Source organism: Dama dama, chromosome 15, assembly GCF_033118175.1.
Source record: "Dama dama isolate Ldn47 chromosome 15, ASM3311817v1, whole genome shotgun sequence".
Lineage (NCBI taxonomy): Eukaryota > Metazoa > Chordata > Mammalia > Artiodactyla > Cervidae > Dama > Dama dama.
In genome coordinates this window covers 71340230-71366975 of record NC_083695.1, presented here as the reverse complement: position 1 = coordinate 71366975, position 26746 = coordinate 71340230, and the positions used below count along the sequence as shown (strand labels likewise).

At 52.9% G+C, this 26746-nt stretch overlaps 2 protein-coding genes across 22 annotated transcripts in view; one reads left to right on the top strand and one right to left on the bottom strand.

Moving 5' to 3' along the window:
• CFAP58 (cilia and flagella associated protein 58) overlaps nucleotides 1-802 on the bottom strand; it is a 128100-nt gene extending 127298 nt beyond the window's left edge. Inside the window, exon 1 of one of the 7 annotated variants that reach the window (XM_061162574.1) lies at nucleotides 714-802. The gene's annotated coding sequence lies outside the window, so the exon portion shown is untranslated. Of the gene's footprint in view, nucleotides 1-360; nucleotides 503-713 lie in introns of those variants that run through there. The other 6 variants (XM_061162570.1, XM_061162571.1, XM_061162569.1 and 3 more) reach the window with 6 other exon arrangements.
• A 296-nt stretch (nucleotides 803-1098) lies between these two features.
• ITPRIP (inositol 1,4,5-trisphosphate receptor interacting protein) lies at nucleotides 1099-26469 on the top strand. Of its 15 annotated transcripts, none has more exons than XM_061162582.1 (6): nucleotides 1099-1311; nucleotides 1586-1808; nucleotides 2750-2898; nucleotides 4107-4272; nucleotides 6146-6335; nucleotides 22632-26469. In XM_061162582.1, exon 6 carries the CDS (start codon nucleotides 22645-22647, stop codon nucleotides 24313-24315), a length of 1671 nt encoding a protein of 556 aa, XP_061018565.1. In that variant the 5' UTR covers nucleotides 1099-1311; nucleotides 1586-1808; nucleotides 2750-2898; nucleotides 4107-4272; nucleotides 6146-6335; nucleotides 22632-22644; the 3' UTR covers nucleotides 24316-26469. The 15 variants fall into 15 exon arrangements, 14 of the variants coding, with proteins under 14 accessions (XP_061018565.1, XP_061018567.1, XP_061018561.1 ...); XR_009696144.1 differs by lacking the exon at nucleotides 22632-26469 and adding an exon at nucleotides 8068-9464 and having other exon boundaries at nucleotides 1182-1311; XM_061162584.1 differs by lacking the exon at nucleotides 6146-6335.
• Nucleotides 26470-26746: the final 277 nt, after the last annotated feature.

The window sequence follows — 26746 nt, the reverse complement described above, 5'->3', positions numbered from 1 at the left end:
TTCCACAGATCACCCCATTCCTCACCTCTCCCCAGCAGCCCCCCAAAACTCTACCATAACTGTCTCTGATATAACGAAAGAACTGTGAGCAGTAGCAGCAGCTTGAAAACAAGAGTAACCTGGGCCAAGGGCCAGGGGGTCTATTTTTAGAACTTGTTCTCATTGCCTGTTTATCTTTCAGACTCAGCCTAATGTCTTCCAGGCGACTGTGAAAGCTATTTGGCTGGCTTGCGGAGGAGAGGAAGAAGGTGATCTAAAACCAAACAGCAGTGGCAATGGTGATAATCATTCAGACAGTGTGTTCTCATAATTTCCCCCAATGTACCCTCAGTGGCGTTTAATTCCTGCAAAGCCACTTACCTAGGATTTATTCAAGCCCTTCCCAGCCACTTCTAATGGCTGTGGATTTTGGGCAAGTCACAAAGAGAAGACAATAGGTTATGGATTTCATAACCCATCAAGTCTGACCGAGGTACTTACAGACCGTCCTGGCCTCAGTTCCTTCTTGTAAAATAGTGATCTAACATCCCAACTGTAAACACGCTTTGGACACTAAAGCGCCCTCTACAGATGAAAGTATTTAGTAACGATGCTCCTTTGTGCCTACTCACTCAGGAAAAGGCAAAGATGCACTCAATTATCATAGAATTTGGTGAGTTATTTTAATCCACTTAGAAGTCGAAAAGAAGGACCGGCGTTGTGTCTCAACTTACATTTCCCTCCAAAGGACAAACTAAGTGGCCCCTGGAATTCCACCGCTTGTAAAACGCGCCGCGGAAAACCCTGTGTCTGCGTGCAGGGACTTAACTCCTTCCTTTCCGCCCGCCCAGACAGACTTTTAAGGGCGTCCTCTCCTGACTCCCTGTCCATTCGCTCCAGTTTAAATCCAGCAGCCATATTCCGTCTTGCCCGATCACCCTCCAGTTCTGCTGGCCCCTCTGGAGTTTCTGGGGTGGTCGATGGGCAGATCTCCGCGGCGGACGCTGGGTCAGCCGCCCCCTAACCCTCACGGTCCACCTTAAGGAGCCTCCGCGGCAGGGAGGAGAGGCGGGTGTTTTGTTCTTATAAGGAGGAAAAGTTTCTTTGACATCTAGGAAATGAGTAACTCTGAAGTCCTCTAGAGCCCGGCGGATGGGGGCCAGAAGGCGGGAGCCGACCGAGGTATCGCCGCCCCCGTCCCTGTAGTTGTCGGGCGGGACGCTGAGCAGCAGCCGCGGCCAGACAGCGGATTCTGGGGCCCCCGGGACCCGCGAGCGCAGCCGGGACTCGCGCGATCCCTCCCGCCTTGGGGAGCGGGAACCGAAGCCGAAGGTAAGTAGTGGGCCGGTGGCCGCGAGGCTCTGCGTCCTCCCGAAGCATCTCATGCGCTGGAAGGAAGAGGGACCAGGCGGAGCTGCGCCGGAGATGGGGGCGGATTGGAGCGGCGCGCCCGCTCGGCCCCCCGGGTTGGGACTGACTTGGGGGACTGGGGTATGGCGCCCGAGCACAGGCGGGGGTGGGGGTGGGGGCCTGTCCTCTCTCTCTTCGCGCCGTGCGGGGTCCTGCATCCCAGCCTCTCCTCTCTGGCTTCTCCCCGGCCGCGGAGACCCCAGTGGGCGCTGCATTGGAGCCCCGCACGGCGGCAGCCTCTCCTCCCGGCTCACTGAACCGCGATGCCGGAAGCGGGACCGCGTTATTGTTTCTACCGCCCCGAAGATCCGTTACTTTGGACCGTGTGAGCAGAGCTCTGGAGCTGAAAGAGTAGTCGAGTCGCCCTGCTTCTTAGCCAGCTCCCTTCCGTCCTTCCTTCCCCCTCCTGGAAGGAGAGAGTAAGTATGAAGTCTTTGTTTTCTAGGTTTAACGTAGTGAAGCCATGAGGTTGCTGGAGGCGGGATAAAGCCCCCACCGCTTCCTCTTTCTGGGCTATTAGTGGAGGAGACCCCACACCGTGCAGAATTTCCTCTTGGGGCTGCTGCTGGCCTCCATCTGACCTCTAGTAGCATCCCAGACCCTTTCCCAGAGTTTCCAACTTCCGGCTGCGATTTGGAGGAACTCTGATGCTCCAGGACTGGGCTTCCCATCCAAAACGCTCCTTTTCTTGAAAAACAAAAGTGCTGTGTCCCAGGAAGGGCAAGTATTTTACTGAACCCCTCAGGGACCACACTTTGCCTTTTGCTCCTCTGAAAGCTGTGAGAACCACCCCTCCTTACACTCCGCCCCCCCCCCCCAAACTAGAAGAGTACCAAGTACTGGTGGATCCTTTTGAATGTAAATCAGTTCAGAGTCCTATTTTGGTGGGGAGGAGGGAGTGGGGAGTGGGGGGGTTCTTCTTTTGGATTTGACCCAGGGTTCTTCCCTTTCATAAACTAGTTCTACTGCTGAGTGGCTGCCAAGTAAAGCAAACCCATGCAGGGTGCAGTCCCAGGTCCAAGCCAGCCTTGCAAAAAGGCCTGGTGCACAGGTAGAATTGCTGCCTTTCACCCCTCGTCTATAGCATAATGGCTGTGCTTTTGAGTCCTCTCTCCAGCCTACAAGCCTGAAGTGGCTTTCATTGTTTGCTAATTCCCTGTGTGCTGCTGCTGCTGCTCCAGGCCATCCTGCCCTCATATTTTCCACTTGTGGGTAACCGTAAAGTGGTTAGGCTGACTCTCCAATGGAAAGAGTTTTGTTCAAGTGCCATCCTCCAGCTCGGCACTTTTCAAAGATGCAGCAGTTTCAAGCTCCAACTTTCGGGTGGCAAGGATCTGAACTTTTAACCTCATGCCATCAGCCCAGAAGTTGTCACCAAGAACGCCTCCCAGCTCCTGCAGCACGCATGAGAGAAACAAAGACAGGGTGTGTGGGTGAACTTTTTATCTGCGGGCAAAAAGTGGAGGAACTTCTGGTAGAGTCTTCTAGCAAAATTGCCCACCTGAAAAGGTATTGTCTGGGAGGAACCTGGTCTTGTGTTTTTTTGCTTCTTGGACCCCCCTGGGATCAATAAAGGGAAAAAGACGGAGGATTCTGTCTGGAGGAGAAGTATCTCTGGGTGGAGGGCTGGAGTACCCAGCCCTGTTCTCACTTGTCCTCAGGGGAGAGAATGGAATGCCATGAGAGTTGGGAAAGTGTTTCTTGTCAGGGAGAAGGGAATGACTGGCCGTATTTCCTCCATTGATGAGAAACCTAGGGGACGGTGGCTCTGGCCTTCAGGAATCTCCAACTTTGTCACTCGAGAGAAGGAGGAGACTTGCTCTGTCTAGTCTCAGAGATTCACAGGGTGAGAGAAGCAGGAGTTGGATTTTACTTACTCAGAAATAAGGAGGAACTTGCTGACAACTGGAGCGCCTCAGTAGTTAAGGAGACAGGTGGCCATCAACAATTAAGAAGGAGATGGTCCCTCCAGAGTCCCAGACTCTGTGGCTCCATGTTTGGGGTGCAGAGTCCCCTCAATTGGAGGGCAGCCCTGGGGGGCCCTTGGGGAAAGCTTTACCCCACGAGCCTGCTAAGGGAGGGATAAGTGCACCAGATGTGCTAGACAGCTGAGGAGCAGGACCTTACTTGTGGCTGGGACTAATCTTGTCTAGCTGAGGAAGGGGATGGAGCCGAGAGAGTGCTAAGAGCTGACAATAATAACCTCCAAGACTGCTGCTAGCCTGTTCGATCATCTGCATGAATTAGAACAAGGTGCTTCCTCTTAACAAGAAGATGGCACCTTGGTATCATTTAGAAAACAGGGACTTCATCTGGGTGGACAGAGCCAAGGCACATAGCTGTGCAAACTGGCATGTGAGCTTGATTCATCCTTACCACTCTCCCAGCCAGATCTTCTTGAGCAATATACCACCCATACAACCATACACAGCAGCCTGATAACCAATTATTGAAGGCTTAACATTTGCCAGGCTTTTTTTCCCCCAAAATCACTTTGCCTATATTAACTCATTTAATCTTCTCAGTAGCCCAGTGACATAGGTATTGGTATCGCCATTCTATAGTTAAGCAAACTAAGTCACAGAGAGGTATAGTGTTCAGAAGCCTGGAAGTCACTGAGCATTCACAGAGCAAGAAGCAAGTGAAGTTTCAAAAGCTAGTTTGTTTGGGGCCCCTCCTGAGAAAGAGATAAGAGTGATTGCTTTTTTCTTTGTCAGAGGAAGGAAACCCACTATCAGCTCAGATGGAGGAAGATGGAAAACTTACCTGGCAGCTGAAAGAAAGGAAAGAGAGAGGCAGGCCTGGCTCAGATGTCTTTCCTTTTTAATCACTGGGCAGTGTGACATCGCACATCCAGTCTGGGGCCTGTCCTGAGGGTGATGAGTAAGTGCTGCCTGGGTGTGGTGCAGAGGAAAGGGGCCATGCAGGGTCCCTGACCTGGGCAGAAAATGCCTGAGCGAATGGACGATGGAAGAAGTATCTGAACACTGTCCTGACACTTGCAAGCTCTACAGCCCCTATCCCTGTCCAGTGCTGTTCGTCTGTAAACGCCCTTCCCAAGCTCATCCAGAAAGACTTTCCAAAACTGCATTTCACAGCTCTGTATATGTGGTCACTTATTTTTCACCCTATGCATTACAGCACTTAATTAGCTGGAATGGAGCATTTTACTATCTGCTGTCTATAGACAGTATTTTAAACAAAATAGACTTCTCAGCTAATGGGAAATTCATCATGGCCTTGGAAAGGGTCGACTGGTGCCTAGACGATTTCCCACGTCATGTAAACTGTTCCAGAATCTGGCTCTTAACTGCACACATTTAGAAACCCTATCTCCACAATTTTCAGAACAGTTTGGACTTGAGCTACTGAGTCATCTACAGAGAACTCTTGTACACTACAAAGTGTACAAATAAAATTGCTAGCGTATTAATTTGCAAGAAGACTGTAACCATTGTAGAGCCAGTGATACTGGCTTCTTAAGTCCTGGGAAAGCCAATGGGGAACTAAAAATCAGAAGGCAGCTTGTGCTTGGCACAGCTGGATTCAGGTCAGGGGAGGCAGAAGGCAGGGGCAGCAATGGTCCAATAGCATGGACTCTGTTCACTTCTGTGACCCCATCACCAATGGAGAGATGCCTGCCAGGTAGATCAGCAGTCCTATATGTTATGTGTCTCTCCTTAGCCAGTCCCTCAAGGGCAGTGTTTGCCAGTAGGATGTCCCCCGTCCTCTTTCAGAATTTAGCATTTTTTATTTTATGTACTTATTTTAGTTAGTGCTTTCTAAGCAGTAGCTCCCAGCTACATTAAGTTGTATTTGCATAAGTTAAATAACTGCTATAAAATTTTAGGGTTGTAGGTTCAGGCCACAGGGGTAAATGCAAACGAAGGAGATGGTCAGGTGGCCTGGATGGGTCAACAAGAAGTCAAGTATAGAGCAAAGAAACATGGTCCTTAGTCAACACAGATACTCAGCGAACTGGAAGGGCCAGGACTGACCACTTACTGCAGCCCCAGTGTGAACATGAGGGTGATACAGTCCTAAGCCCTTCTTTGGCTGTCTGAACCACCTGGTCTGCCCAGCTGGCCACTTTAGATTTAAAGGGTTCTCCCTGGTCTCTGTCCAGGCCCCCTCATGGCTCTTCTTTAGAAAGCCACAGCCTCCAGGTGCCCCAGAGCCAAGGAGGTATGACTCACATCGACTTTTGACTTAGGGCAGGCTTGGGTTGAGTCCTGGCTCCAGACCTTAGGAGTTGGGCAAGTGCTTTGACTGTTCCAAGCCTCGGCTCTGTCATTAGTGAAATGTGGACAACCCCTCACAGGGCCTGCTTATAAACCGCTGTGATGGTGCCTGGTGCAGACCAGTCTCTGGCTGGTATGAGCCCTTAAAGACAGTGGAGGTCAATGGAGGATCAGCATTCTCTGCCAGATTGGGACCTCACTTACCCACTGCTTCCTCCTCTTAGCTCTGGGCAAAGGGCAAGGCCACAGGGACCCGGACTCTCCCAGATGGTGAGAAGGAGATTGGTGCCCTGGTATGGATGGGGTTCATTCAGAGCTGAGGGTAAAGCTACCCATCCCGACCTTTTCACCAACACTAGGAGAGGGAAAGCCAGGTTTGAGGCATGGCCTGAACAGGCACCCAGAGGGGAGAGAGGGGGAGGTTTTTCTGGGACAGGAAGAGGATCATTTGGTTGTGCCCACGAGGTGTACAGGGTCCACCTGGGCAGTTTGGAACCTGGGACGTCTTCCTGTAGGAAGCTCAAGTCCCTTCATCCACGTGGCCCACCCCATGACCTCAGCAGAATGGAAGCACCTCACCAGTGACATCACTGTTGCCCAAGGCAACAGACACCTCCACCTTAAGTTATACTGGGAGGAACAAGAACCACCTAACTGTAAGACACATGCTGAAGAGAAGAAGCGCTGAAAGTGCTACATCCACAGGTGTGTTCCTCGGGATGGGCTTGGGGAAGAGGGCAAGGCTGCAAGGCCGAGGTTTAGGCTATGAGCCTTTTGGTGGAGGGTCTTCGGGCCTTGGGTTTGCTCCAGGCCCAGAGTACTGACAGCTGCCTTCTTGTTTGGGTCTCTGAGCTGCAACTCAGAACAAGAAGGATGCCTCCTGAGGGGCTTCTTGTGGCTTCCATGGCTCTGGGCCTCCCTTCTACAACCTGAATCAGTCCGCTAAGGGAATAGGGCGAGAACAGACAGGAGTAGTGATGGGGAGGTCAGAAAAGGGGCTTTCCCTTCTTCACCTCCTCCCCCTAAAGGAAAGTAAGAAACATGGCCTCCTTCCTGGGGAGACTGACCTAAGAGAGAACCTTCATTCATTCATGGAACAAGTATGCTCTTACTGTGTACCTACAAAGTGCTTGACACTGTGCTGGGGCTTCAGTAGCCTCACGGGGCCTTGTGATCAGATACACACAGAGGAAGATTATGCAGAATCCACTGCCCCAGGGGTGGCTACCAACTGGAAATAGAAACAAGGTCTCTGAGTCTGCCTCTCACCCAGCTCTGGCATGCCCCATGGAATTCTAAGTGGGTTACATGAGACCTGTGGAATCTTTTCCTCCCCAGCAGTTTATGTAGGAATCTGAGGGTGTCTGAGATATACTGGAGAGTTGGTGAGAGGTGTTAGCGAGGACAGCCGTGGATGTCCATGGTGTCCTGCCTAAGGACAGAATCTGACAAAGTCTGAGTGTCAGTGGTGAGAGGACAACAGGAAGACTGCCAACCCCAGGTCCTCTCTTGCTCTGTGATATTGACACACAGGACTCAGTTTCTCTGTCTGTTTAATGGGGACAGTAACAACCAGAAGCAGATAATATTCAGTGCACTTGAGATCCTCTGATGGAACTCCTAAGAAAAAAATTCAAAGCCCACAGTGTTGAACAGACTCACTTCCAGGTGAAGAGCACAGCGGAAGCCTTGCTGTGCCCAGGAGGAGGGGCCCCCCTTTGTAGCTCTCCTGAGCGTCCTCCCTCCAGGTCCCTTCCCTGCAGCGCGGATGCAGGAGGGTCTCCTACCCCTACCTCAAACCACAGGGAGGGCGTTGTCCTCATAATTGCCCCGCCAGTTGATGCAAAACCACGTGCTCATAACAAACAGTTCTCCTGGGAGCTTGTTTCAATAGCCTTCTTAGTAGCAGTCTGGGGACCCGCCTGGAGTTCCTGAAAAGGTCCTTTGTTTGCTGACTTTGTTTCAGAGTCTCTGAGGAGGTAGGCATGCCTGGGCCAGAGGGGAAGAGAGCGGGGATGCCTGGGCTCCACCCCTGTGTGCCTCCTCTGAATGCCCCCATACATCCCTGCCTCTTCCTCCTAATGCCTCACCCCTAAACGCACTGCCCAGGGTCTCAAGAGACCTCACTCCTCTCCCCATCCACTGCAGAAGAGGGTTCCCCATCCTTTGAGCTGAAAAGCCATCTCAGATATCCAGCGTCACATACCCAGAATCTCTGGATGGAAGGAGCATCATGGCTTCATTAAGTCCGACTCCTTGCATCATGCCCACATTTCACCTGAATTGTCACCTGTTTTTCCCATGGACAGAAGAGCCTGGTGGGCTACAGTCCATGGGGTCGCAAAGAGTCAGACACGACTGAGCACATTGAGCAAGAGAGTTTCCCTAAGTGGTACAGGGAAGGAAAGCCCATAGGTGCATGTCTGATGATTCACAGGTCTCTGAGCAGCATGGTATCATGGAAGGACCAGAGGCTTGAAAGTCGGGCAGTACTGGCTTCAAATCCCAGCTCTGTGATGTTGGTGTGGGTGACCGCCCCTCTCTGTGCCTCCTTTTGAGGTTCATTGTGAGGATGATATAGCAAAGTAAAGTTTTGCATCATGCTTGAATCTCAATAAATGTAGCGTGTTGGTTGCTATTTACTAAGCCCTGCCCTGGGTGTCAGGGCCCTGCAGCTTGTCTGGTGTCCTCCAGAAAGACCGAGCTGCTTATCACTCTTACCAAGGGTTGCTCTTCTGTTTCTTCCCGTGCCTGATTTGCATCTCACCCTGTCATCCTTCATTTGTCTTCCTTTTCTCCAAGGCTCTCAAGCAAGGAGGAGGATGTCAAAGGGAGAGGTAGCTGAGGGTCAGATAACTTGTGTTGGAGTTCATTCCTGGGACGTCACTGTGGTCGGTGGTGGTGGTTAGCCAGCCTGCAGTTAGCAGAGGGCTGTACAGACCTAAAGTGGCTGTGGTCTGTCCCTAGGGGTGTGCTCACATGTCCCAAGGCACTGACCACTGTTAGGGCTTTACTTTGCTTTTCAGATGGCAGGGTGCCTCCCAGGGGAAAAAAAAAAAAAACTTAGAATTTACTTTATCCAGGATGCCCCTCCACTCCCATTTCAAATTCCTCCTTCAGGGAATACAGGCAGTGAGGTTCTTTTCCTAGTCCTGACTTCATTCATTCATTCAGCAAGCATCCATGCAGCACCTTTAGTTCCGAGTATCAGAGACCAGCACTGGTTTCTCCTTCTAGGTGCTCAGAAATGGTGGAGGAGCTCTCAGTGTTGCTGCCAGATGGTCAGGGCAGGGAGCTGTGAACTTCCCAGGTGCCAAACTTCCTGCTGTCCCTTGGTGGCAGCCCCTGGGGCCTTTAGAAGAAAACAGGAGGTAGAGGTGACAACTTTCCCCTGTTCCCGAGCTTCTGGGGTTGCTTCAGGAATGTAGGCTGTCTTACCTCTGCCCAGAGGAGTCCCTAAGATGCACCCAGCAGGATTTAACAAATCAAAACGGAGACCTGGCCTCCTTACCATTACCAATGCCAGTAACAATGTCCTTTAAGGAGCACTAGCATGTGACTGCCATGCCATGAAGTAGGTGTTATTGTTACAGCAAGTAGGAGAGCCAGGATTCAAATCCAGGCCTCTGATTGCAGAGTCTGGCCCTTCTCTACAAAGTGTTAAGCCCTTCTCAGCTGAAGAGCTTTGGGCTATTTCTTTCTGGGTGGTCTTGGGGTGGCAAGATGTATCAGTGGCAGCTTGCAGCGCATCCCAGCCTGACCCATGTGTACGTGTCATTGGTTCTGGGACACCTACTGTGTGCCAGGTGTAGCCTCGGGCAGAAGCTAGGACAGAGCGTGGGCATCCTCACGACAATGTCATCACTCTCAACCCTGTGGCCGGAAAACCCTGTGGTTGTAGATGGTGGTTTTGTGTAATTCACAGGGAGGGTGACTGTGTTCCTGGGTGATTCTGGGGGTCATTTTTCTTACAGTTTCCAGGTCCCCCTGGAGGAGGAGGACTGGTTTGCTCTGACTGGTGTGGCCCTGGTGAGGGAGGTCCCTGCAACGGAGAGCCCAGCCAAGAAGCCAACCACAGCGCTTATGTTTTTTACAGCTGGGTTGGCCTCCTTCTTGCCTTTGAGTCTCTTGCTGTTCCCCTTTATTAAGATGAAAGGGGTCTTTAGATCTTTGCAGTCACGGGGCGGCGTGACTCTGTGTGTGTGTGTGTGTGTGTGTGTGTGTGTGTGTGTGCAGGAGGCCCAGAGCGCTTCCGTTCCTCCCCACCTCTCTCCCCCTCTCCCAGCCCAGCTGGGGCCCAGACTGTGTGTCAGGTACGCCCAAGCCTCAGGGACCAGGGTGGGAACACAGCCTGGGATTTCACCGTGGTGGGGGCCAGCACCCTCTAAGCCTGAATGGAGTAAGAGGCAATGGGGAGGGAGGGGGGAGGGAAGAGGTGGGGAGTGGGGGAACTGGCTGTTCTGGGGCCCATCTCTCATGCCCAGAGAGGCCCTGAGCTGGGCTCTTTGTTCCACCCCAGGGAAGGTGGCTGCCGGGCACTGAGAGTCTACTTAATCCCTCCATCCCCTGCTCAGCTGAGAGGGGCCAGTGGGTGGGCAGGCGGGTCTTCCCTTCCCTTTGTTGTCCTTTGTATTTACTCTCAGCTTCCTGCTCCACCCCCTTGAGTCCCTCCCCTAAGCTTGAGTGTTTGCTGTGGTCTGGAGCCTGCTTCCCACCCCCTGCTGCAGACCTCCCTCCCTGTCCCAGGGCAAAAGCGGGGTTTGCCCTGAGCATTTGCTGCTGTGCTTGGAAGCCTGGGGTGTAGCAAACACAGGGTGCAGGGAGAGACAGGGGACAGTCTGGGGAGCCCTGGTGTGGCCACCCTCAAGTGAGTATTCATGTTCCCTCCGGGCAGCTGCTCTTGGGAGTGAGATGGGGCCCAGGGGCAGAGGAGACTTCCCAGAAACACCAGTTTAAGCCGGGCCAATGTCTGACAGTCAGAAGGACTGCTTCGCTGTGGGACACAGTTAGTACTGTACTTCTGTTGTTAAAACGCACCATGTAACTTCAAGTCTAGAAACCTGGTGTGGGAATTGGGTTTCAAGGGAAGTCCTTGGGTACACACCTGCTGTAGGAAATGCATGGCAGGTGTTTATAGAAGCCTTTAGAAAGCAAATGTCTCCATATGCCGGGTGTAAGCCAGTGGGTCCCCAAGGTCACCGTGTTCTTGGCACAGTGAGCAGGTGGTCCTGCATATGGTCTGTGCCAGATGCTGTGCAGAATGTCAAGGCACACAGGCCCACCTTGACCCCAGAGGAGCCCAACCACGGAAGGCAGTGGGATACGACCAGAGCTCAGGCCAACAGCTCCCTGTGATGACGCAGCAGCCTGGGGTCCACTGGGGAGACCGCAGGGTCCAGAACCGCTGGCCTGGCACAGTGTCTGGCTCCTCTGCTCTCTTCCTACTTGTGTGACCTTGAGCAATTGCTCAATCTCTCGTTGCCTTGGGCTCCTGCCTGGGAAATGGGGCTGCTGCATAGGCAGATGAGCCAAGAACAAAGCCTTGAGGAGCAAGTCTCTGTTGGGTCCCTACGTGGGTCACATATCTGGAGACACCATCTACACTAGTGCCAGATGCCCGCCTGCACTTGAGAGGTTTAGTAAATAGGCTGTCTCTTCCCCTTGTTCGTCTGTCCCCTTCAAGAAAAGGATTTGTCTCGAGTTGGGGGAAGAGATGATCCAGAAGACTTTGGGAAGCGGTTTCTGAAATGGGCTGACTGTGAGGACTGTACAATGGGGTTAGGTGTGGACGTTGTAGGGAATGGTGGGGAAGTAAGTCTAGGAGGTGTTCAGAGGACAGTAGATAATTTCAAGTGGCCTGGGGAGGAGGGAAGGAAACCGAGGGGGTCCCCTGACTGAACTAGAACTCAGACCTGTGCCTCATGGGCACAGGATCTCCCTGAAGTGGGGTAGGGAGACCTCCAGGGCCAGGGCTACCTGAGGTTGCTGGGAATTAGGGGAGAGCTCAGAGGAGCTGATTCCAAAGGACCACACCCGGCCAGGAGGGAGAGCCCAATAGTGTGGCATCCTATGCTTGGAATCCCAGGTGATGGCTGGTTTGCTGCTGGTGACCAGCAGAAATGGGAAGGTGGGTGGCCAGGCTGGGATGCGCTGTGAGACTGCATTGGCCACCTAAGGGTTGTTGTAACTGAAGATCACAAACACGGTGGCTTGAAACAACAGGTTTCTGCTCTCTCATAGCTGTGGAGGCCAAAAGTCTGAAATCAAGGTACTCGAAGGACCATGCTCCCTCCAAATGCCCTAAGGAAGAATCCTCTGTTGCCTTTCCAGCTTCCCATGGCTCCAGACCTTCGTGGGCTATGGAGCATTACTCCAGCCTCTGCTCCATCTTCCATCACCTTCTCCTCTTTGTCTGTTTTCTCCTTTTCTCTCTCTTTAGAAGGACAGTTGTCTTTGCATTCAGGGTGATCGAGAAGTGTCTCATCTCAAGATGCTTCATTAAATTACATGTATAAAGACCCTTTGTGCAAATCACAGCCCCATTCACAGGGTCTGGATATGAGCACATGGACTTGTCCTGTTGAGGGCTGCCATCCAACAGCAGTAACTTGTATTCCAGGAGCCTTGTGGAGGATGAATGAGAGAGGAGGGTGTGGGCCCCGACTCAGGGCTGCCAGGGGAGCCCTTCCTTGTCTCTGTGACTGCAGCCTCCTTGTTATCCCTTAGCTTCCGAGACCCCAGGCCTTAGTCTGTGTGTCTGTCTCTCCGTCCCAAGAATTTTACTGTGATTTTCCATGATGCCCTGTGGTTCAGGGCCTCAGTGGTGGGAGAGTCAGGCTGCACAGCTGGGCAGAAGGATGCCCTGTCCTTCTTGGGAGACTGATGGCCTCCCTGCCTTGTCCATCCCTTGCCGGCCGAGGGATGTGCATGGGATGCGGTGGAGGAGCGGGAACTGGAGGGATGTGGGCTGTCCCATCCGTCTGGGCAGAGTCCAGGCCACTGTCCTTGCTGCACCCGGGCTGACCGGCTGCTTGACCCCAGTCCAGAGGATGGGGTTGGCATCCTGGTGGCACTGTGGAAGCACCTCCCTCTTCTGAGAGTGAGCCTGGCAGAAACTACACTCTGGCGGGTGTGAGCGGGCTCCCTCAGGGAGTCTGGCCAGTGTGGCCACGTGCGGCCACAGCAGAGCTCCCATCAGGGGAAAGGCCTCTCCCTCCAGTGTACAGTTCCCCACAGGCCCATCGGTAGGTGGCCCACCTCCCTGGGCGTGGGGGTGGGGGCTCTGCTCTCCCCCTTGTTCTGCCCTGCTCCCCCACCCCCACCAGGGCCAGGGCCAGTCTTGACCCCTGGTGTTTCCCTGGGTTAGGAAGGGGTGGTGAGGGTGCAGCTCTCGGTCCTGGGAACCACAGGCCTTGGACTGTAAGCTGATTGCTGCTCAGTGCCCGCCCATTAGACCACACGGTCACCCTCTTTCCTTCTCGTCCCTGGAGAGGCCGTGGAAGGTACATGTAAGCCCCAGGCACTGGCTGGTTAAGATTAACTGAGGGTGGCTGCTGGGGCTCACTAGAAGACCCTGGAATAGAGTCAGCACTGGACTTGGAGTGAAAAGTTGAGCGGTGGGGGAGGGTATTTCAGGGAGTCCTGGATGCAAAGGCGCTAGCTAGCAGGTGGCGGTGTGGCTGAGGGGGAAAAGTGAGGAGATTCCTGGGGTCACAGGCAGCCTTGAGTGGAATGCTGGGTGGGGGAGTGGGGGGTGGCAGTGGGCGGGAAGAGGAGGCCTGTGAGGGGCAGCAGACTCTGGGTGGCCCGCTGATACAGTTTATTTGGCTTACATGGATTTCAAAGGATTTTTGACAGAGTGGACAGCAGAGTAAAATTGAGATGTTGGTCAAATGCAGATTTCTGGCTTCTCTTGGAGGAAACAGAACAGATCATGCCATTTTGGGTGCATCGAACATGCAGTATGGTGGCTTCCCCAGAGAAGGCCTGAGTGGCCCAGGTGTCCAGCACCTGCAGGGAGCTATTTACAGTGGGGCAGTGTCCCCTCCCCGCTCCATCCCCACATCACCACCACTCCTGCCCCATGGAAGGCAAAAAAGAGATAAAGGAAGGAGCCCAGTGGCCACGAAAGTGGCAGGTCTGAGGAAGTGGCAGGCTGAGGCCAAGAAGGAGGTCCTGCCCACCAGTGGGAGGAATTAAAGGTGATGCAGTGGAAGGTGGGGGGTGCTGCAAAGACACTGAAAAGAGGAAGCCCTAGGGGCCCAAAACTGCACCCTTTCTACCCACTTTCTCAACTAATTTTGGTCCTCTTCCTTCCTCTTTGCTTGCCCGCCCCTCCCTCTCCGCCCAGGCCTCAGGCCAGCCAGCACCCAGTTCCCACCCCTAGAGCTGTTCAGGCCCCCTCTCCCTGGAGTTCCCATCCCCCATCCGCTTGCGGGGTGCAGGTGAAGAGACCCCAGCCTGAAATGCACTGGTGGAGGCTGTCTGCCTTGCCCGGGGGGGACCTCTCTCCTCTCCAGCAGGGGAGTCCCGTCCTGAGAGGTGGCAGCCAGTGCCTGCAGCGCTGCTCTTAGGGCACCGTGTGTGCTGTCTGTCTGTCCGTCCCCTGGCCCAGAGTCAGGTGGCGAGGAAGGAATGTGTGAGACCCAGCACTCACAGCCGGCCATTCCTCCCGAGCATGTGATAAGCCAACTCCCACTGACACTGGGCGACTGCGCCCCGTGTATGGTGCCTGGAGGAGTGGGGTGGGGATGGAGACGGTGTTCAACTTCGAGCCCTTGCTGGCACTGCAGGTAGAAAGGCAGGGACACGGCATAAACCCACACAGTAAAGAGCGGGGATGTGGCCTGACCCACAGGAGTTTGGAAAAGGGCAGGCTCCCCGGAGGAGGGACCCCGAGCCAGCCCTGAACGGTGGGTGCTCTTGAACAGCAGGGAAGCTGGTCAGACACCAGCATGCGACATGGCCTCTGCCAAGAGAGAAGAGTGGAATCGGGCATGAGACAGACAGACCAGGCATAAGACAGACAGACTGCGTCACCAGGGCTCAGACAGCCTGCTCCAGGGGCCCAAATTCCAAACCAAGACTCAGGGTCAAACTTGCACTCTGCATTCCACCTCTCTTTGCTTATAGTCCTGTTTTTCCAAGGCCTAGGAAGCTTGGGGTCAGCCAACCTGATGATTTTGGTGGTCGCCACTGGCAGGGAAGCCAGGGAGGTGTCACCAGGCGGGAGAGGTTTCCTGTCAGCCCCTGGGGGGATGGAAGGAGTAAAGCAGACGGCGGAAGGCAGGCTTCATCAGAGACTGCAGTCCAGGAAATCTTAGAGGCTGCCCAGTGAAGCTCCCTGACCACCAGTCTCTTCACAAGATAGGGATGCCACAACCACCTCTCTGGTGTTCCGAAAATTAAATGACAAATACACGCAGAGTAATTAGCTTCCTGTCAGCTGTTAATGAAAACATCACCTTTCACTAATCCTCTTCTGCCTGTGAGGGTCCATAGTCCGCCTGGACCACTTCCACCTTCACCCACTCTCCCAGTCAAGTGTGTTTCCTCATTTTGCCTCAGTTTCCCCATCTGTAAAATGGGGCTTAGATGAGTACCACTCTAAATTCTGACTTTCTTAAATTTGTGGATTTATTTCCCCTTAACAACATGTATCTCATTGGCCAGGACTGTGAAACTCCGGCACAAGCCCAGGGACACAGGAGGGGTTCAGCCCAAACTTTGGACAGTTTGGGTCTCCTTTAGCCACTTCTTTCTTGGCAGGCCCAGAACCTAAGCAACAGGAAAGTGACTCCAGTCACCCCATGGACCTAGGCTGTCAGTGCATTCCCCTGCCATCAGCCAACCTCCTTATTCCATTTTGTAAGGACACATAGGTTCTCCTTTCAGCTCTGAAGATGATGCCAGGGCCTGAGCTACGTCTGCCATGGTAATTAGCAGAGCTAATTGCATCTGAGAGGCTAGGCGTAGGGCAAACCCTTGGCGAGTGCCAGGATCTGGGCTGCAGAAACACTGTGGAGTCCCACCCTCCTCCTCCCTAGAAGCCTGCCTGGCTTGGGAAGGGGTGGGTCTCAGACTTAAGTGGGCATTAGAACCACCTCGAGGTGCTGGCCCCACCCCTGGAATTTCTGATCAGTAGATCTGGAGCTGCACCTGAAAATTTGCTTTTCTAACAGTTAGAACTGGACATGGAATGATAGACTGGTTCCAAATAGGAAAAGGAGTACGTCAAGGCTGTATATTGTCACCCTACTTATTTAACTTATATTCAGAGTACATCATGAGAAATGCCGGGCTGGAGAAAGCACAGGCTGGAATCAAGATTGCCGGGAGAAATATCAATAACTTCAGATACGCAGATGACACCACCCTTATGGCAGAAAGTGAAGAAGAACTAAAGAGCCTCTTGATGAAAGTGAAAGAGGAGAGTGAAAAAGCTGGCTTAAAAATCAACATTCAGAAAACTAAGATCATGGCATCCGATCCCGTCACTTCATGGCAAATAGATGGGGAAACAGTGGCTGACTTTATTTTTCTGGGCTCCAAAATCAGATGGTGCAGATGGTGCAGCAAAATGCAGATGGTGATTGCAGCCATGAAATTAAAAGATGCTTACTCCTTGGAAGGAAAGTTATGACCAACCTAGACAGCATATTAAAAAGTAGAGACATTACATTGCCAACAAAGGTCCATCTAGTCAAGGCTATGGTTTTTCCATTGGTCATGTATAGATGTGAGAGTTGGACTATAAAGAAAGCTGAGCACAGAAGAATTGATGCTTTTGAACTGTGGTGTTGGAGAAGACTCTTGAGAGTCCCCTGGACTACAAGGAGATCCAACCAGTCCATCCTAAAGGAGATCAGTCCTGGGTGTTCATTGGAAGGACTGATGTTGAAGCTGAAACTCCAGTACTTTGGCCACCTGATGCGAAGAGCTGACTCACTGGAAAAGATCCTGATGCTGGGAAAGATTGAGGGCAGGAGGAGAAGGGGACGACAGAGGATGAGATGGTTGGATGGCATCACCGACTCAATGGACATGGGTTTGGGTGGACTCCGGGAGTTGGTAATGGACAGGGAGGCCTGGCGTGCTGCAGTTCATGGGGTCGCAAAGAGTCGGACACGACTGAGCGACTGAACTGAACTGAACTGAATATATCTCCAAGTGATGTTAGGGATACTAAGCCACAACCACATTGGAACCACTGTCCCTGGGCTGGCTGGAGGCGGAGGGCCTGGCTGCTGGGCTGCTGAGAAAGGCACCCCCACTGCTGAGGCCACAGTCAGCCAGCCCCAGGTGAGGGCAGGTGGATGACAGAGCCAGGCAGGTGTTGATGAACACATTATAGGGCTCGACACAGGCTCCTGCTGTTCTAGATTTGCTGTTGGAATTCTGCCTGGAAGAAAAGGGGCGTGGTGGATTGGAACCAGGTCAGTGGGAGCAGAGAAGGTTTACAGACAAAGAAGTTCCCACAAAGAACAGCAATGAAACTCTCTCTTCAATTGTAGCCTATTGTTCATTCTGTTTGCCTCTTGCATGGATTGTAGTGTTTTCACTACTGAAGATCATGCCACCCTCATCCTTGTGGGCCCTGTAGCACCCAGCATGTTCCTTGCACAGTATTAAATGTGGGAAGATCCCCTGGAGGAGGGCATGGCACCATACTCCAGTATTCCTGCCTGGAGAATTCCAACACTTTTACTTAACTAGGATGTGCTGGGCACTGCTCACAGCAACCCCTGTAACTTTCTAAGTGGTGGGTGTTACCCCTGTTTCACGGGTAGGTTAACCAAAGCCCAAGATGAGAAGTAATTTTCTAGCCACACAACTAGAAAAGCCACAACTAGGCTGAAAAAGCCTACTCTGACTGTCTCCACCAAAGCACAAGTTGCTTCCACTGTGTTATGTTTGTGCATGAGTGCTAAGTTGCTTCAGTCCTGTCCAGACTCTTTGCAACCCTATGGACTGCAGCCCCCCAGGCTCCTCTGTCCATGGCATTCTCCAGGCAAGAATACTGGAGAGGGTTGCCATGCCCTTCTCCAGGGGATCTTCCCTACCCAGGGATCAGACCCAGATCTCCTGCATTTCAGGCAGATTCTTTACCATCTGAGCTACCAGGGAAGCCCCACATCCTAGTAAGGGGTTGATAAAATGAAGTGTATCACTGTTTTGTTCTGTTTTGTTTTGGCCATGTGGCATGCAGAATCTTAGTTCCCTGACCAGGGATGGAACCTATGCCCCTGCATTGAGAGTGCAGAGTCTGAACCACTAGATCGCTAAGGAAGCCCCACTGTTAAACAACTCTTAGTGGCGTTTATTGGATTAAGCTGTGGTGGGGGTGCCTTGGGGGCCAGGGAGATGTGGAAATGAGGGACCCACAGAAGGAAGGGGAGGTCTTAATTTCTCCCCAGGGTCTGAGGCGTCCAGCCAGGCTCAGAGTAAGGGTTCCAGTAGACCATTGGTCCAGGCTGACCACACGCAGCGCTCCGCCCCAGCCCCTGCTGCCCCAGTGACCCTGGACATTTGCCAGGCTAAGTTTAGCCATGAGCTGCATGGGCTGCCCCACTCTGTGGGCAGGGGCGGGGGTGGAGAGGAACTCAGCAGGTTTCCTGCCTGCTTCCTGGAAGCAGACCCACAAGTGACCCAGGTTTATATTCAAAACTGAACCCAGCTGAATGTCTCAGACTACATGTATGGGGCAGCCTTGCAGAGGTAAGAGATTTGGGCTAAGGCAGAGGTGGAATACTTAAATCTGGGGGAAAGGGACCCTTTGGTGAGGAGTGTATGTGTGTGTGTGTGTGTACCTGCCTGTATCCACAGTTTTGTGAGAGGCTCTAGCTGCTGTCCTGCCCCTGTGGTCTCCAGAAGTCCCAGCATCCAGACTCTCTCCCTCATTCTGACCCCCAAGGACCCTGGGGCAGTTCCTGTGACTTGGCTTGGGGAGGGGAAGTAATGGAGGCTTCCAACCCAGCCCCACCTAGTGCGCACTCAGCAGCCCCGCCCTGTTCCCCATCACTTAGGCCACAGGCAAAGCCAGCCTGCACAAAGGGTATCAGGAGCGAGACAACAGCTGGGATCCCATCCCATCCCCAGGAGGGCGGAGGTGGTTTAAACTAGAAGTGAGTCAGAGGGAACTCTACCTCCAGGAAGATCCAAGGCTCGGAAGGCTTCACGCACCACCCCCCCACACCCCACCCCCTGTTGCTGGGGGGCAGGGTGGATGGAGTGGTTTACGGAGGATCGGCAGGCTTAGGGGAGCATTTTGTGCTTTCAGAGCACTTTTGAGCGTGTGTTCCTCCACACCCTTGGGACTGGGGTAAGGTTGGTGTGCTTGACAGGTGAGATAATAAGCCCATAGAGGCCAAGGAGGAAGGAGCTGGTGTTGTAATGTGCTTACCCCATGCTGGGCACTGTGCTCAGCGCCTGAGTTGGATGGTCTTGCTTAACCTCCCCTCTTTATAAAGGAGGGCCTGCTGTTAGCGCCATCTCACAGGTAAAGCAGTGGAACCCTAGAGAAGCCAAGTGACTCACCCACAACCCCTCAGCAAGGGACAGAGTCACGGTTCAAACCTGGGCCTGTCTCTACAGCCCAGGGTCCTTTATGATTTCTGCTCCTTTTGAGTCTCCTTCATAACCTTACTATCACTAGTGTTCCTATGGCTGCCTGTATCCCCTGTAGGGGCATTTGTTTGGCCCACTGCATCTGTAGACCCCTGTAGGCAGGTTCATCTATTATTCCCATCCCATCATAGCTAACCTTTTATATGAAAATTTGCTCAGGGGCAAGCATTTTGGACTTCCCTAGTAGCTCAGATGTTAAACATCTGCCTGCAATGCAGGAGACCTGGGTTCAATCCCTGGTTTGGGAAGATCCCCTGGAGAAGGAAATGGCAACCCATATATCCTTGCCTGGAAAATTCCATGGACAGAGGAGCCTGGCGGGCTGTAGTCCATGGGGTCGCAAAGAGTTGGACACGACTGAGTAACTAACACACAAGCATTTTGCTGAGTGCTTTCTGTGCATTATTTCCTTTACAACAGCAGGTGTTATTATTCCCATTTTATAGATGAAAAGACTGAGATTCTGAAAAGTTGAACGGTTTGTCCCAGGTCACATATCTAGTAGTGTACATGCTGGTGCTAACCCAGCCTGTCCCCTCCAGAGTCCATCCTTAGCCTCTCATCGCAGTGTTGACTGCTTCAGTTGATTTGGAGTTTTGAAACTTGCCTGCCCTAGTTTAGCACATCATCTTGCAACAGGCATGAGGACATACACAGGGAGCCCTGTGGAAACTGTTCGATAGAGAAAAGGAGGACTTCCCAGTTATAAGACTTAGTGATGGTACCCCACTCCCCAGCTGGTGGCACCCTACCCTGGAAACTGACTTCAAGAATCAGGTGTTGCGAAAGACTTTGGCTGTGACTTGTCAGGGCCTGCTTGTGCCCAAATGTGGCTGGCTATAGTACAGGCCCTTTAGGGCCTCAAAACACCCAATTATCTCCTGACTGACTGCTGCCTGGTATTCTACTATTATGTATGTCATATGTATTAGTCGCCTGGTTGTGTCTTACTCTTTGCAACTCCATGGACTGTAGCCAGCCAAGCTCCTCTGTCCATGGGATTTCCCAGGCAAGAATACTGGAGTGGGTTGCCATTTCCATACTAGTACTCCACACCTTTATCCTAAAGTTCTGATCCATGTTTATCAGCCAGCCTTATAGTTTTATCCTGGACCACCCTGGTCAAATTTTCCACTGATGCTTCTCTAATGTAGAAACCAGGGCTGGCCTGTTCATGCAATTATCCAGCACGCTGCTCCTTGTCTTGGGGCAGAGAAACTGGCTGGCTGCCCCCTGCACTTTTTCCTCACCCTCCCTCCCTCCCAGCCCAACTTCCTCCACTTTCTCCTGTCCTCCATTGACTTCTCAAGTGAAAATGCCTAAGAGTCTCAAAGCTCCCCTCTTAGGCCTGATCGTAACTACACTGAATTCTGCTGCTGCTGGACCTCCCCACCCCCAACACTTTTGGTTCCTGCTAATGAGGAGGGGTCACCTCTGAGCAGCAGGTTTTGCCCAAGTGTGAAAACTCAGGCTATCTACATCCTGGCACTGCGAGGTAGAACCTGCAGAGGTGTCGTTGTTATTCAGCCACCCAGTCGTGTCCAACTCTGTAACCACATGGACTGTAGTATGCCAGGCCTCCCTGTCCCTCACCATCTGCCGGAGTTTGCCCATAGTGATAGATACCTGCTTCTTGGTACCATTAGGGTAAGAACCAGAACACGTGGCTTTCAGGGTGCAAATTCAAGGTCAGGGGATGGGGCTCCTATCAGGTCTGTTGGCATGCATTGAGGCAAAGGTGGGGGCTCTTGGTTCACCAGAAATGACCTCCTTTGTCCATTTGCTTTCCTAGCTGAGGTCCCCAACAGGAAGTGGGCGGGGCAAATGCGGAAAAGGCCAGTTGTTACTTCCCAAGATTCCAGCCAGGGTAAAGAGAAGGTATAATATAAGGGTTCTGATGTGAGACAGTCCTTGGAAGACTTTAATGTGGATGGTCTTAAAATGCAGATTCTGGTTCCGTGGGTCTGGGGTGGGCCCAAGATTCTGCATTTCTAACAAATTCCCAGGGGATGTTGTAGCTTCACAGTCTGAACAGCAAGTATTGTAAGGGGTTAGTCCTTACCCCAAAGTCACTTGAGACCTAAAAATCCTGGAGGAATGGCACGTCTCCTTTCACAATTAAGAAGTCAGGTTAGAAGTTCAGATGACTAGTGAAAGGAAAATCAATGACTCAGTCACTATGGTTGTTCCCTAGATTGTCAGGGGAAAGATCCAGGATCAGCCAGGAGAACAGTGTCTGAATTTGGGGTGGGGTCTTCCAGTCAGAAGGAGAGGTTTTCATTGAGGGTATATAAGGGCTCAAGACTGTTTCAGCTACTGCTCAGTAAACATATGCTGTGCGCCGTGCTGTGTAGGTAGTTTGCATGAACAAATGAATTCATTAACATGATGACCTTCTGGGTGCTCTGGCTCTCCTTTTGTACAGTAAGGAAACTGGGGCTCAGAGGGGTGAGTTAACATGCCCAAGGTCACACAGCTAATTCAGTGAGTGACAGGGCTGACTTTGGAACCCAGCCCTTCCATTCTTAACCACTAGGCTATACTGTACTGAGAAATCAGCCATTCACTGAGGGGGAAGAAAGGATGTCTTATACAGGATTATTTTGGTTTCAAGTGTTAGAAAAGAAACTGACTTAAACAAAAAGAGAATATATTGAGAATCCCTGGTTGCCTAGTGGTTAGAATTCTGGGCTTTCACTGCCAGGCCCAGTTTCAATTCCTGGTCAGGGAACTGAGATCCTGCAAGCCATGTGGTGCAGTCAAAATAAAAAAGGGATGTATTGATTTATATGACCACAAGGTCCAGAGGTAATGGCTTCAGGCACTGCTGGGTTCATGTTGGCATCTCTGTCTGGCAGATCTCCCTTTGAGGTAGCTAGAGAGCCAATAGCAGGTATAATCCCTCAGGGTTCCCTCAGCAACCCTAGGCAACAGGGTGAGTCTTTCTCCCCATTGGTCCCAACAAATCCTACCTCTGTCTCCCACGGGCCAGGGCAAGTCATAAACTCATCCAGAAACAACCACTGTCAGGGTGAGGAGGAGTATGAAGTAGTCTTGGGCCAGGGTTATATCCTCACCCCTTGACTGGGGGTGAGTTCATCCCCACCCAAATCATGAGGACTAGGAGTAGAAAAGATTCAGTTCCCAAGGGAAGTGGGTACTGCTATTAGAAAGGACTGTTTAGGCAGACAGAAACAGGTCCACCTCTGTGGTGGTTTAGCCGGGATGCTGGTGTGGGACTTCAGGGTTCTTGTTCCCAACAAGGCTGGGCTGTGGGTTGGGTGGGTCGGAGGGCAGTGGAAGGGAACGACAAGGGAGTAAGCGGTGTTGAGGAAAGCTCAGTGTGACCATCAGTGTCTCTCTCTTTGTTCCCAGGGAAGTTGCCGCCATGGCCCTGGGGCTCTTCCGGGTGTGCCTAGTGGTGGTGACGGCCATCATCAACCACCCGCTGCTGTTCCCGCGAGAGAACGCCACGGTCCCCGAGAACGAGGAGGAGATCATCCGCCAGATGCAGGCGCACCAGGAGAAGCTGCAGCTGGAACAGCTGCGCCTGGAGGAGGAGATGGCGCGGCTGGCGGCCGACAAGGAGGCCGAGAAGGAGGCACTGGAGCGGGTGGCGGAGGAGGGCCAGCAGCAGAATGAGAACCGCACCGCCTGGGACCTGTGGAGCACTCTCTGCATGATCCTCTTCCTGGTGATCGAGGTGTGGCGGCAAGACCACCAGGACGCGCCCTCGCCCGAGTGCCTGGGCTCGGATGAGGACGAGCTGCCCGACCTGCAGGGCGCCCCGCTCCGGGGCCTCACCCTGCCCAACAGGGCCACGCTCGACCACTTCTACGAGCGCTGCATCCGGGGGGCCACGGCTGACGCCGCCCGCACCCGGGAGTTTGTGGAAGGCTTCGTGGATGACTTGCTGGAAGCCCTGAGGAGCCTGTGCAGCCGGGACTCGGACATGGAGGTGGAGGACTTCATCGGTGTGGACAGCATGTATGAGAACTGGCAGGTGAACAAGCCTCTGCTGTGCGACCTCTTCGTGCCCTTCATGCCCCCGGAGCCCTACCACTTCCACCCAGAGCTCTGGTGCTCCAGCCGCTCCGTGCCTTTGGATCGTCAGGGCTATGGCCAGATCAAGGTGGTCCGGGCCGACGAGGACACGCTGGGCTGTATCTGCGGCAAGACCAAGCTTGGAGAAGACATGCTGTGTCTCCTCCATGGCAGGAACAATGTGGTGCGCCGCGGCAGCAAGGTGGCAGACCCGCTGTGTGCCCCCGACTCCCCATACCTGGACACCATGCGCGTCATGAAGTGGTTCCAGACCGCCCTCACCAGAGCCTGGCACCGCATCGCCCACAAGTACGAGTTCGACCTGGCCTTTGGCCAGCTGGACACCCCGGGGTCCCTCAAGATCAGGTTCCGCTCGGGGAAGTTCATGCCCTTCAATCTCATTCCCGTGATCCAGTGTGACGACTCTGACCTGTACTTCGTCTCCCACCTTGCCCGGGAGCCCAGCGAGGGGACCCAGGCACCCAGCACCGATTGGCTCCTGTCCTTCGCTGTCTACGAGCGCCACTTCCTCAGGGTAACTTCGAAGGCGCTGCCCGACGGCGCCTGCCACCTCAGCTGCTTGCAGATCGCCTCCTTCCTGCTCTCAAAGCAGAGCCGCCTGACCGGTCCCAGCGGGTTGGGCAACTACCACCTGAAGACCGCCCTTCTGCACCTCTTGCTCGCCCGGCGGCCTGCCGATTGGAAGGCCGAGCAGCTCGACGCTCGTCTCCACGAGCTGCTGTGCTTCCTGGAGAAGAGCCTGCTAGAGAAGAAGCTCCAGCACTTTTTCATCGGCAACCGCAAGGTGCCAGAGGCCATGGGGCTCCCTGAGGCCGTGCGCAGGGCGGAGCCTCTCAACCTCTTCCGGCCCTTTGTCCTACAGCGAAGTCTCTACCGGAAGACAGTGGACTCCTTCTATGAGATGCTCAAGAATGCCCCAGCACTCATTAGCGAGTACTCCCTCCATATCACCTCAGACCATGTCAGCCTGCCCCCCAAAACTGTCATCTTGTAGAGCATCCACGACACAGAGGGCCAGGTCACAGGGCATCCTATGCGTTTACACCCCTGGGGGCATCTGCAGGCCCTGTCCTGGGAAGACGGCAGGCTTTATAGGGTGCCATGGCTCAGCCTGTCAGGGAAGCCAAACCCTATAACACAGAGGAAATGGAATTCCAAGCCAAAACTGGTTTGCTTTCATGCCGTTGGGACTTGCCAGTTGAAGCTATTGTCTGGGTTTAGGGACTGATCCTCTGCAGGTGACTTTTGGATCACTCCCAATGACAAAGATGATGATAGAACTCTGTGGATGCTGAGTTACGGGACAATGCAGACGGCACAAACAAAGATTTGGGTGTGATTCTTTTTATATCCCAGGTCCAATCTTTACTTGAATATCAACAAAGGATCTACAGGAATTCTAACAGGAATCCGAGTTAAGATCCTGCACCCTGAGTTTCCAGTAACCCTTGGCCGCAGGCATCTGCAGCCAAACAATGGGCATCAATATGGGAATTTGCAGCGTTCCATCCATAGCCCACACTATAGGGATCCCCACTGTGGCTGCCATTTTTATACTGTTTGGAGAAAAGACTTGGAGAGATTTGTAGCCCGAGTGGCTAACGTCTCTTGTACAGAAGTGGGTATCTGGCAGAGAGAAGTTGAAGTTGGCCGTTGTTTCAGCTCCACATCTCACTCAAGGTGCACCCGTTTCTCTCTGCCCCTTCCCCTTGGATGCTGCATTTTGAACCCTGTGTGGGCCACACACCATGTGCGTACAAGCTCAGTGGCTCCTCACCCTCATTTGTCTCCACAGCTGGTCTCTCCAGCCACCAATATGTTGGGAGGTGGAGGCACTGAAGGTAGAAGATGAGAGAGAAAGAAGGGCACTCACAGGATGCCTGGGGTGAAGGACAGAGCCTGGTACCTGGGGTGCTGGGGTCTGGCCTGAAGTCTGGCTTTCAGAGAAGATGCCCAGTTCAGAGAAGATCATAGAGATGAGGGATTCCATAGCCCTGGGTTTCCCTCAGGGTTCCAATCTTAGAGCAAAGGGTGCCCAGAAGCAAGATCTGTTGTGGAAGCCCAGCTCCACATGCAGGCCCCACATTCCCTTGGTTGGTCATTCCAGTGGGGTTCCCTCAGTGCACAGAACCCCCCTTTCTGGATGGGCTTTGCTGGCCGCACAGATGACCAACACCCGAAGAGCCTGACAGAGGCTTGCTTGACTGGGACACACGAAGACAGACTATAGACACAGCCCACAGGCCTCAGAGAGGGCACCTTGGCACTACTGGGCTGCGGTCCCTGGGCAGGCACTAGAGCCTGCGGTCAGAGTTGGCCTCCATCTTCAGGCCTGGCTCATGGGGGCTTGAAGCCGCTCCCTCCTCTGTTTGTGGCTTTGCTAGCCCTCTGGGAGCTCTTCTCTTGGCATCGCTTCAGTCACCCTGCAGAGGGCCAAGCAGAAAGCAAGGATGAATGTTCCTTCCCCAGCACTCTGTCTCCAGGGCTGAAGCTGCCCATACCTCCCAGACTCATGCCTGATTCCTTGGGGGTGTCAGGCTTACCATGAATGAAGAAAAGATCCTCTCTCTGCCCCAGGAGTGCTCTCACCTAGCCTTGGAAATTTCCAGAAGATGGACAGTTTGCCTGACAGGGTTAATTCGCAGTGGTTGGCTCAGCTGTGATGAGGCATTATAGACTGTAGGAAGCTTTCCACGTGAGCTGGGGTCAGACTGAGCAGCGCCTGGGCTTGCCCCTCACCAGGCCCACATGGTCTCCAGCAATAACCCTAAGCACCCATTCTGTGGGGATTCATTTCCAGAGTTGGGGTGAATTTCCTTATTTATTGTCACCCATGCCTTTACTTTCCAATCTTCATCCTCATCTGATGTACTTTGAAGAGACCCCAGTGACCAAGAACCAATCTCCTTAAGCCAAGATCAAGCTTCAGTCTCCCCCAGCTTCTCCTTTGCTTCCAGGAGAAAATCCACTGAAAAATTACCTCCTGGCCTCTTGTTTATACAGAGACAACAACTGAGCGGGGAAATGGGGATCTTTTATGCACCAGAGCTGCTTCTGAAGCAGGAAGCAGCAGGACTCTTGGTGTTTCATGCTGCCTTATTTATATTAAAGGAAGAATTAAATTCTTGCAAGGAGTAGAAACTGGTAACGGTATTTGTTTTTAACTTCAGGAAATCTGTGAGCTTCCCAGGGCAGAGCTGGGGAGAGGGTGGATTTCCTACTGACAAGAGGAAGCTTTCACTCCCTTTTTTATTCTTATGCTTTTGGAAAACTTAAAAATTGCAGAATAGAGTATTTCTGGCCCATCTCTGAGGCAGCCTGCAGAGTTTCAGAAAGGGCCTTTGAAAGCCAGCTATAGGGTGGATTTCAACACAAAACCTTGTTTCACAGAGCTGATTGTGTGCAGAGACTGTGGGGGCCTGGGA